At 32.2% G+C, this 11,383-nt stretch overlaps 1 protein-coding gene across 5 annotated transcripts in view; it reads left to right on the forward strand.

Annotated features, from left to right (window-relative positions):
• LOC102675607 overlaps positions 1-11,383 on the forward strand; it is a 106,547-nt gene that overhangs the window by 31,010 nt on the left and 64,154 nt on the right. For all 5 annotated transcript variants that reach the window (XM_031512587.1, XM_006620092.2, XM_006620094.2 and 2 more), the window contains exons 3-4: positions 582-717; positions 9,329-9,462. In XM_031512587.1, the coding sequence (XP_031368447.1) occupies positions 582-717; positions 9,329-9,462 (270 nt within the window). The remainder of the gene's footprint in view (positions 1-581; positions 718-9,328; positions 9,463-11,383) is intronic.

Genomic DNA, 11,383 nt, shown 5'->3' on the forward strand with positions numbered 1-11,383 from the left:
TTGGTTAATATTTCATGAAATTTTCATGGATAATAATTAACTTTTATCAATTCGAATTTTTAAAACATATGTATTCATTATTCTCTTCGAGGAATGAATTATTGTAACTTCAAATGAAAGACAGTTTAACAATTTAGGAACGAAAATTATTAAACGACCTATATTCTATAGATATTAAAAAATAACACAGAATTCTTATAGATATTTTTAAAAAACCAAATATTTAAAAAAAATCTTCACAAACGACCACATATTTCCACGTAAATAATAACTATTTTCAAAATATCGTAAGGAAAAAAGAAGAAAAACACAAGAAAAACAAAGCATGTTGCAATACAATTTTCGACCCACCAAATCCTTTATTCTACAAGGAACAACCCCTTCAAGAATAAACACATCCCCCGAAACTATTCCCTGTGTATCCCTTTCCAAAAGAAACTTCCGTTCCACCAAGTTTTAAAAAAGCAGCCAAGAAAAGAACTCGGTGAAAGGGCGGAGTTGTAACCCTTGCGAAGCCATCAGGAAAGAAACAACCACCGATACACGGTTGACTAAACCGCGGGGTTGGCTTTTTGTTGTAGAAAAGCGAAAGCAACGCGACCCAAGTCGCCCTGACCAACCTGGAGTTGGACGCTGCGGGGGTGTACAGTTGCGAAGTCTCCGCGGATGCTCCTTCCTTCCAGACGGCCTGTGTCCAAGACACCATGAACATCGTAGGTAAGAGGATGTGTTTATTAATCCCTTGATCCGAGATGGGGGATGCTTTATGCGCACCATCTGCGGTGATATTGTACATAGAAACTAAAGACCTTCCTTGTGTGCACTTGTGTAGCATGAATTACGTAACTTGACCACCTTAATTATCTTCTACTAATTAGATGAAGATAATAAAAAGATATTTGTAGAATTAAGTAGAAGATTAAATAGTGACATTTGATTTCTTCTATTTCTTTTTTAAACAAATGCACATATAGAGGATAAATTATCTAATTTGATCTAACAGTTTAATTATCTTCAGTTACATTATTACAGTGAGAATTAGTGAAAAGAATATTTTTCCAGGATTATGTTCAGGATTTTTAAGATGAGTACTTGATCTTTTTTTATTCTTTTTTTTTTTTAATAAGTTGTTGTAAGATTTAACTATTTTATGCATAATCGTATAATTCTGTATATAGAATGGATTATCAATGTTCTTGATAGTTTTTATCAATCTTTATGCGTGATCATGTAATTATTTTATCCATTGATTATCGAGATTAATTTAATTAATTAAGTTCGAAGAAACAGTTTCTTTTCGTTTAATGATACAATATATTTATCGTTTACAAAAATCGTTGTAAAATTATTATAATTTCTCATTAACAACGATATGACAAATGTAAATCCGCTTTTAGATCTTATGCATTACGTATCTGAATAAATTAAACAATAGACAGAAACGTAAACTATATAATTCTACAACTTATGAAAGTTTATACTTGAAGAATAATAATTGATAATAAGACAATCACCGAGATCATTATTCTTCAGATTATACACTGACTTCAAACTTCGAGAAAACGTAAAAGTAATATCCTCATGAAATTAAAAATAAGAGAAGAAACGTTTCATCCAGACATCTTTATCCAAACGGAATATTTGCACGTTTTCGTGGGAGGGTGGCGATATGACCTTATTGATTCAGAATGACCAAACATACCGGCAAAGTTATTCCAGCTTCCACTTTCGAACATCTTCTCTGAAACACTCTGTATATACACACACATATACACATACATATAACAGAGACGCGTTCGTGTTAGCCCGCGAGCGTGCTTTCGAACTGCGAATTAATGCCAGCCACCGGCTCGGTGGACTTAAAGGCTTACGCGAATCGCTGTGGACCGAGCCGAAGATAATACTGCGGGTACACGCGGCGGAATGAACGGGAATTAGGTGTCTTAGGTGCCCTGGGAATGAAGCTACCCCGCGGTTAGGTTTTGCTCATCTCTTTCTTTTTTTCTTTTTTTTTTTTTTTTCCCCCTCTCCCTCTCGAATCCTCGGCTGCGCAATTGGCCGCAGCTGTGAAAATTTATGTCGACGTTTTACCTTCGGTGATTTCCCTTTTCTTTTCCCTTCTCCTCTCTTCTATTATTTTTTATACACCTCCTGCCCCTCCCTTCGTTTTATCTCCTCTCGAGGAATTCGCCAACGGGGATTTTAAAAAGGGGAGGGGGAGAGAGAAAAAGGGGGGTGGAGAGAACGTTTGTCAACACTTTGCAGCTCGTCGAGCGACAAATTGGAGAGTAACGGGTAACGAAGTTTCGAAAGGGTTGAACACGCTCTCTCTGGGTCGCGCGCGTGTTGCGGAACGGCAAATTTAAGGAACGGTTTCCGTTTGACGATGCATCCTCGCCTCGGATCGAAGGGAAAAGGGGGAGGAGAGGAGAGGGGCGCTGGTGCGATAGCAGTTATCATTTTGCTCTGTGTCCCGCGCGGAAACTTGTTAAATGGTTTAATTGAGAGACTAACAAGACTGTGTCTAATGTTTTCGAAGGAATGTTAAACGACCGAATTGGAGTTTAACCCTTTCGCCGGGGGAATACGGTACGCGCCTTTATGAAATAGTTGAGTCGCGAATATATACGCTCATTACTGTAAATCGAGCGCAACAATGTGAAAGTAGAAAATAATTGTAAGGAAATAATTCCATTATCTCAAAGTTGAATCTACACCAATTTTTCCCAACTTTTTCATCTCGTGACCTGATATTATGTTTTCAGTGGAAAAGTTTTCGTACGCTGTCCTACGAGGAAATTTATCTAAATCAAGAATCCTGATTTTAATGAAAGTTTATACGTAAGTGTATACGTAATGGATTGTATATATACTGCGATTTTTTTTATCGATAGGAAATCTCTTCAAGAAGGTAAAATCAACCCTCAAATTTTAGTATTTTTTTATTTTTTGAATTTAACTTGGGAATTTCTTTTCTTTTTTTTAATAATAGTGTAATAGAAATAAATTATACATTCTTTATTTGGAAAATATTTTGCACTATCGAAGAAAGGTAAAAAGATAAAAAATAATATATATATTGAATATATAATATTCATATTGAAAAACGTTGATTTATATTGTAAAAATAACTTTTAACAATTATGAAATATTTCAGAGATTAATTTAGCATTGAATAATTAAAAAATTATGTAAACATATTTATTTAACTATATATACGAGATATAGCAAGTTTTATTATAATTTCGTTTTTAATTATTTGCAAAAGAGATGCTGAAAATGATTACCTTGCATTTCAATGTTTGCATTTCATTGTTATTGATACGGTTAACTCTTTGATATTTGCGAAAAGCCTTGTTTAATTTTAAGTAGAAATATTTCTCAATATCTTCAATGTATGTGTACAATGGATGTGAAGTAATGAAGTTTATTTCAAAAATATTTTCTTAATATTTAACGTTATTACGAATATTTGAATAGATGTGAAATGTTTTATAAATTTATTATTAATAAATAAATAAAGAAAAGAAATTGTTGAAATACAAATTGGAAATAAGCTGTTACAGCTATATTTCGTGTAGACATTTAGCTTTAGGATATAAAATTGTAATATGTTAAATCAGAATCACTAATTATAATACGAAATTTCAACTGTAATAATCTTTATTCTTAGAGATTCAAAAGCAAGTGGTAGTAATATGGATCATCGGGATTTCAAGCTATATACAGTAATAATATCCAATGAAAATTCTTGTTGTATTATTTGTTACAACGTTACAACATTTCACAAGTTACAGTTGTATATTTTCATTAGAATCCCTCTGCGCATTATTGTTGTTAATGTTGTAGCATAAAATTTATATGTATTTTTGTTCAACGAAGATTTAGAACAGTTTATTTTGCAGTTTAAAAAAAAAAATTAAAAAACATAAGAATTATAGTTTCAATAATGGAATATTGGTAACAATATGAGCATTTGTGCTCAAACAATTCTTAAAAAAATTATTGTAAAAAGAAGTTTCAATTAATATTTTAAAAATGACAAAATGTATTTATAATTTACAATTTTTTCTACAACATTTTCAGGATTGAATTAGTATTCAATCTCATATCACAATTTTAATAATTCAAAATTCATGTTCTTTCAATTTACAATCAGTTAATTTTAAAATAATAATGAAAAGAAAAAAAGAAATGAAAATTTGTCTTTCTCAAGGAAAATAAAAAAATTTCATGTGAAATTTTTCCTTCCTAAATTATTTTTATATCTTAATTATTCTTAAAACTTCAACTATGTTGTTAAAAAAATAGATATTTCATATTACTATTATTTATTTTAAAACTACGAAATAATTAAAGCGCCATATTACAATCCAATTTACTATCCTTTTCTTTACTCGCGATCTTTCTTTACGATCGAATCAGACAATCGAAATTATCATTTTGATGCATTCATTTATACGTAATTACCGTTTGTTGGAGCAGAATTACAGTTTAACGAGCGTTTTACGACATCGTTAAATCTTCTCATCTGGCATCAAGTGTAAAATTGCGAGGCCAGGCATTACCGAATTGCAAGGAAAACCCCTTCCAGAGTTGTCCGTATCAGGAAATATGATTAAAACACCGATCGAGGGAAAAGTAAAGCGGAACAGCTAGTGAGCGTGGTCGAAAAAGGGGTTGGTTAAAATCGGAATAAGGCTAATGAACTGCAACCTTCCCCGCTTAAGAGGGAACAAAACGTTTTCGAAGTTTACCACGGTGAAGTTTCGTGCGTGCAAATTATTGAATTTTCATAAAGCCAATCTGTGTTTTTGATTCATTAACGATGGTCGATGATGATGGCGGTGTTGGATTGGAAAATTCGCGCGAGCGAAATAACGCAGTGCCATATCTAAATTTCATTCTATTTCGAATTATCGAATTTCTTTCTTTATAAAAAGTGTTCCGCGTTTAAGATATGTAAACTTTGCCAATTATAATTCTAAATAAGTAAAATTATAACGTGTTTAAATAAATATTTTGCTTCTAGTTTGTTTAATGCTTTAATTAAAACAAAAATATGAAATAAGTTTCGAAGAGAATAATTAATTTGCGCGTAGTTTTATATAAATTGCGTTTACTATTTGAAATTAAATTAATACTAATTTTAATATTAAATATGTGTATATATATATATTTTATGATATCGCAATAAATATGTTTATTAATAGTCCCTTTGAAATTTTTATTTATAACTTTTTTATCAAAGCATTTATGAAAATATAATTTATGTAACATTTTATTTAAATATTGGCAAAGTTTAGCATCTTAAACTCTATGTAAATTAAAAAAACATTCGTTTCAAATGTCCTATCGCGCATCCTATTGCGATTTATTTTATTTCATTTGTATCCAGGTCATTTTAACAAACCGTTTCGAAATCGAATTAGCCGGTATTTTTCGAGAAATACTATCGTTCGAATTACAAACACGCCGACCACTGAAATGGTTCAAGAATGACGATTGTTTCGAGTTGCTCCGAGTTGTTTGCATCGTGTGTTTTTTCGAACGTATAGTATATAGAATACGCGAAAACTCGTTGCGCTCTTTGAAACTTTACCGGTGATTTTTTATTTCCGGCGATCTCGAGGGTGGGATAGAAAAATCTGTGGTTAACATTGCGGTCAAATATTAGATTGTACCGTATGAAAGTGCGGTTTCTATGGATTGAAAAGAACACAGTTGAAAATAATTTTTATTCGATTATATATTCGTACTTTCAATAATTTTTTCTTTTCTTTTTGAGTTACTATTTGATATGTATATATATATATATTTCTTTATAAAAATTAGAGACTTGTGAAATTGATATATTTCTGAGAATCGTACAAGCGTAAATTAAACTATGGAGAATGGAAATGTGCATTAGAATTTTATATATAACGCGAAAAATCGAAATTGTTATCGAATTTAAAAGAAAGAAAATAACAAAACTGTTTCATATATTATAATTAAGAAAAATTTTAAAACCAGAAGCGTAGAAATGAAATTCTTCTAACAAAATAACACGAGAAAATTCTTTCGAAGGTGAAGAAAATTTAACCGACGAAAGAACTGGAGCAGCATGTAAAAAGAATGTTGATAGAACTTAATTTTAAGTGATTCTGACAGTGATTAGATTATAGTTTTATCTGTCTTTCTGTTTATTCTATAATGAAAAAATTCTTGCTGTTTTAAAATGTATATTATTTTCTTGTTTTATTTAAAAAAAAAATTATTTTATTTCAACTTTCTATGCTCCTGGTTTCGTATAACACGAAATCCATATAACGCAGAATGTATTTCTTGCGTTATAGAGGATTTTACTGTAACTATAATTTCACGTTATTTTAACTTACCTAGTAGATACAGTTTGAAGTTGCAAAACATGATACTAAAACTGGAAATATACAAATATATAGAAATATGCGAGAGGAATTTTCTTTTTTAAATATTAATTTATAAATATGAGTTTCGCAAAATATTTCCTGTGCAACTTACATTACGATTCTCAATTTTCCAATTACAGTTTTTTCGAGTATGAGATGAGTTTTATTTTTTTAGAAACAGCTATAGAAAGCAAGAAGAATAATAAAAAAAAGAAGAATGATAAATCAGTTGAAAAAGGATTCGGTGTAATGATGATTATAATAGAATTTCGTTCAATTAATTTTGCTATCGTCATTTGTATGCGACATTGTATTATTATGCAAATTATAGATTCATATCTATAATTAGTAAGATTTATTTTCCTCAATTTTTGACGTATAATTTGAATTTAATAACGATATATCGTTAGTTGTTATTGCTTTTCTTAATAAGAATAATGAATAATGGCCTTTTTCAGAATCTATTGTTATCAGAATCTTTTTTTTCTTTTCTTTTTTTGACATAATGATGGTTTCGATATACGTTCATTATTTTCATTAGCATCCATTGTCTTTTCACAAACAAAAGCGAAATTAATATTTTGGCATGCTTCAGCTGCACTCTAGGCCCTAATTTAAATTCATTTAATCACAATATTATTCGTTCGCGAAAAATAATTAAACAATAACAGATCAATAAGAGAAGAATACCAAAAAGAATGATTTAGGAGATTATTTAGAGTTCATCTCATAACATTTTTCTGTCAATCATATAATAAATTCGTGAAAAAGAATTTCTCTTACGAAACTCTTATAAAATCGATATTTTATTATCGACATATCGTTAGAGACTATATTAAAGGTCTAAGTCTTCAAAAAATACAGAAAAAGAAACTCGAGTAAACGTATAAGAAAAATTTCAGATCATTTAGAAGTGATTTAATAATCAATTTATCGTGAATCATTCAAAAATGAAGAATTTAATAAATTCATGAATTCTTACGAAACTCTCGTCCTTTCTATTCCACATATTTTTATTAGAGAAGTATTGAAAATAGAAGAAGAGAAACGTCGATAAGATGTGCACATTCTAGGAACAAACGGTTCTCGTTTCATTCTATTTCCTTCCGCAAAATCACGCGACGAAATTTTCGCAAGATACCCGTAAGGGAATATGAAATTTCGTTAGAGGTGAGAAAGAAGCTTTGATAGAACAGCTCACCCTCCCTCGTTCCCGTATCCGGCGAAACGTTTAACGAGTGTAACGAGAAACGTTTGCACGTGTGGAGAACCGTGGGTTTTGGTATCCTTATGCGGGAACCAAGGTTTTTTCCCAACTTTTTAATAAGTCCCAAAATTTCGAGAGGAACAGCAATAAAAGGCTCGGTGTACATGCACAAGGTAAAAGAAAACTTTTTTATCAGCGACGAGTGTTCAACGTAGTCGAGGAAAGTTTCCCTGGCGCTCTTCACATGTTTCGTTTCTCGACGAACGTTGGGGCTAGTCACTTGAATTCTTTCTGGCGGAATAACTAGAAAAAAGAGGGGAAAGGGAGGGGGAGGAGGAGGAATAAAAAGGAAGAATACGAAAAAAGACAGAGAAGAAAAGTAAAGACGAAAAATAAAAGGGAGAAAAAGAAATAACACAACTCGAGAGGCTCTCGCAAATCAGGAAAACGATACGAAACAAAGAAGGGTAGGATAAGAGGGATAAAAAGAAGAGAAACACGCGAACAGGAGATCCCTATGCTTAAACGGTCCCGTTATATTCCGGATGGAAAAACGAAACTCGCGATATTCAAATCTCCTATAATGGTGCAACCGTATGTACCTGTACGTATGTACACTCTCGTTCATAAGTACGTGGCTACTTTAATTGTAACAATTATCTGAAAGAAGTTAGAAAATCATTAGCGAGTTTCGCTTAATTTCATGTATTTACTTTATAATGCGTTGGAGAATATATTTTACCAACAATACATATATCTCGTAACGATGAAAAATAATTAAGGTTTTTTTTTCGTTGTTGATATGTTAATATGTTAATTACATAATTTTAATAGTTTTGGATATTTAATTTTTCGTTTTCGAATTTGGTCGTTTAAATGATTTCACGTAGAAAAGATAAAATTTTTTTAATTTAAAATTATCATACGTAGAATTTAATAATATCACTATTTTATTTTAGTTAATAATATATATAATCATTTAAAAAATCACACGGAAATTACTTTGATTTTATTCACATTTAGAAATTAATGTTCAAGAAAAGAATAATTTCGTATATATTTATATTCTCCACTTTAATACCTTTAATTTCTAACTAATATATTGAAATAACTTATATATCGATTAACTCAAAATAATATGAAATTATAACATCCGCTTTTCTATCGATTGGATTTGCACCATACGATTCTCAATTAAAGATAAGCAACATACTTATGTAACCAGAATATACGTATCTTCATACGTGCGTCTCCGTTATCACACGAAAATTATCAAACGCAAAACACTTCCCCGGGAAATATTTGGCACGCTCTAGCCTGAAAATAGGGATCGGGATGACAATGCCGTGCATCTCTCTTACGAATGCATTATTCCGATATCGAAACGCGAACGCGAATTGCCAGGCATAAAAGAAGAATTTTTCATCAGCGCACGTTGGATAGCACAGTGGATCTATCGGCTCGTTCTATGCACACGTGAACACACTGGTTTGGTTGGCGCATCCGGGAATCTTGAAAAGTTTCCTCTACATCTATATCCAATCCCAATACATTATATACATATGTATATATGTGTGTACGTATATATATACATACATATAATGTATATATAAAATACACACGTAGGAATGGTCGAGCGTCAAAGCGGCGTTTCGAACATGCTTTGCATACTTCCGTGCCCCGTGTGTACCTGACGTCTCTTGTTCCGCAGAATTACCCTCTCAAGGGCCGTCGATACTCGGGTTAAGGAGGAAATACCGGATCGGCGATACGCTACGTTTGAACTGCACATCCGGACGGAGTAAACCCGCGGCCAATCTCACCTGGTACATCAACGACCGACAAGTACGGTTTGGTATACGAAATCGTTGAATAGCTAGACTAGAAATTCCTAAACCTCCTACTATCCTGTGTGCCTTCCCGCCTTGCCCTCTCACCGGTATATATACCCCGGTTCTCTGGCTCCTGTAAGATGCAACCAGCCCAGTTCGAGAACACGATTTTCAACGGTGAATTGTGGAAGACTGCGTGAACCATTCAGACACATCGGTGGGAGTTTGGGGAATAGGTGTCTGAGATTTTAGAGATCGAGTTAATTGTTACGGGGGTGGGTGGAGGGAATGCCGCAGTTACGGAGTTCGATGGGTTAACACGTTCCTCTAACGAGAACCATGGATACTCGAGATATTGATTGTGCTAAATTCGTGGCTCGATTTCCTGGTTTTGTTTCAAGGACCAGAAACAGAAAGGGATTCGATTAAGAAAATTGAAATATATTCGTATGGTGCGAGGTGGACGAACGAATTACGATGTTTCGAATGGCGATCTTTGTAACGATGTAGGAAGTCTAGAGTTTCTATTTCTGTTTGATTCGATTTGTCTTAGGAAGAGGTGAAACTTGGCGGGAGAATCGAATTAATCTCTCGCCTCGTTTCTTTGACAAGCTGGTTAAGCGATCATTAAGATGGTGGACTCGAAGGAAAAGGTATTTTGTAGGCGAAATTTTTAAAATGGAAAGTTTAGAGAAATAGAGAAATTTGTGTGCTTTCGTTATATTCAATGAGAATTATATTTACGAAGATTTAAAAATACAAAATAAAAGAATTTTTAAATTTTTATTATTTAGCGAATCAAAAAGTATACGTTAGTTTATTGTAAAGCAGTGACCTATGAATGGCTACTGTTATTCTTAATTGATAAAAATTTTCTTATGGGATCACTGTTCAAAAAAAGATTCAAAAACGCTATGAATTATATTAATAATATTATCTAATTATAAGTTAATATTATAATTGAAATGAAACTTTTATCGACAAAGGCATTAAATATTTATATATCTAGCAATTCATTCTTCATAATCGATCCAGATGTATTCTTGTTTTCTCATGTCCTATTTCTATTTTTTGTTATAAAGAATTGTTCAGCTGATCAAACTCGTAGATCTATACTTAAATATCTAATTTCGTCCAAACAATCTGTCATTTAATGTAATCTCTCGATATAAGAGCATATCAAATATCATCTCTTATATATTATTACGAAACAGATAGAGACATCTATTAAAACGTCATCGAATTAATCCCAGTGTAATTGATTCATTAAATTATAGATAATTTTCACAAATTAATAAAGACAGAAGATAGATTCGAGTTATATTTCCACGAAATCACTGGAACATTTCTCTCTCTCTCTCTTCCTCTTTTTTTTTTTTATGAAACGCTTCGCAAGATATTTTATTTCGAATAGCTTTGTTCGAGATGAATACACGTGTCCCGATTGGAACGAGGCGCAGAAATTTGATTTCGCAATGAAACGTTACCTAACGAAACCTCATAAACGTGTTTTCCCGCTGTCTATTCCTTTCATGAATGACGTATTATGGAAAAGCAACGTTGCGAGCGTAGCAACGTTATGGAGAGAGAAAATACAAAAAAGGGGAGAAAAGCTGAAAAAGAGAAGAAAACAAAAAAAAAGGAAACAAAGAGTAATTGAAGTTCCTTGGACGTGTAATGATGGCGTTATAGAAACACAGGGCCCTATCGAATCGGTTGTCTATCAATTCGTTGTTCCATGCGTTCCTATCGATAAAATCTCATTATTCCTCGAAATACCGATACTTTTGACGTGCACGATCCTCTTTATCGGCATTTTGGATCGACAGAAGTTGTTTCGCTTTGTCTTCTGATCTTTCGTAACATCGTGATTGAATTATCCTTCGTAGAAAATATTTACCCTTAAGAATTGAAAGATATATATATATATATAT

This window comes from Apis dorsata, unplaced genomic scaffold (assembly GCF_000469605.1).
Source record: "Apis dorsata unplaced genomic scaffold, Apis dorsata 1.3 scaffold_474, whole genome shotgun sequence".
In the NCBI taxonomy this organism is placed as follows: domain Eukaryota; kingdom Metazoa; phylum Arthropoda; class Insecta; order Hymenoptera; family Apidae; genus Apis; species Apis dorsata.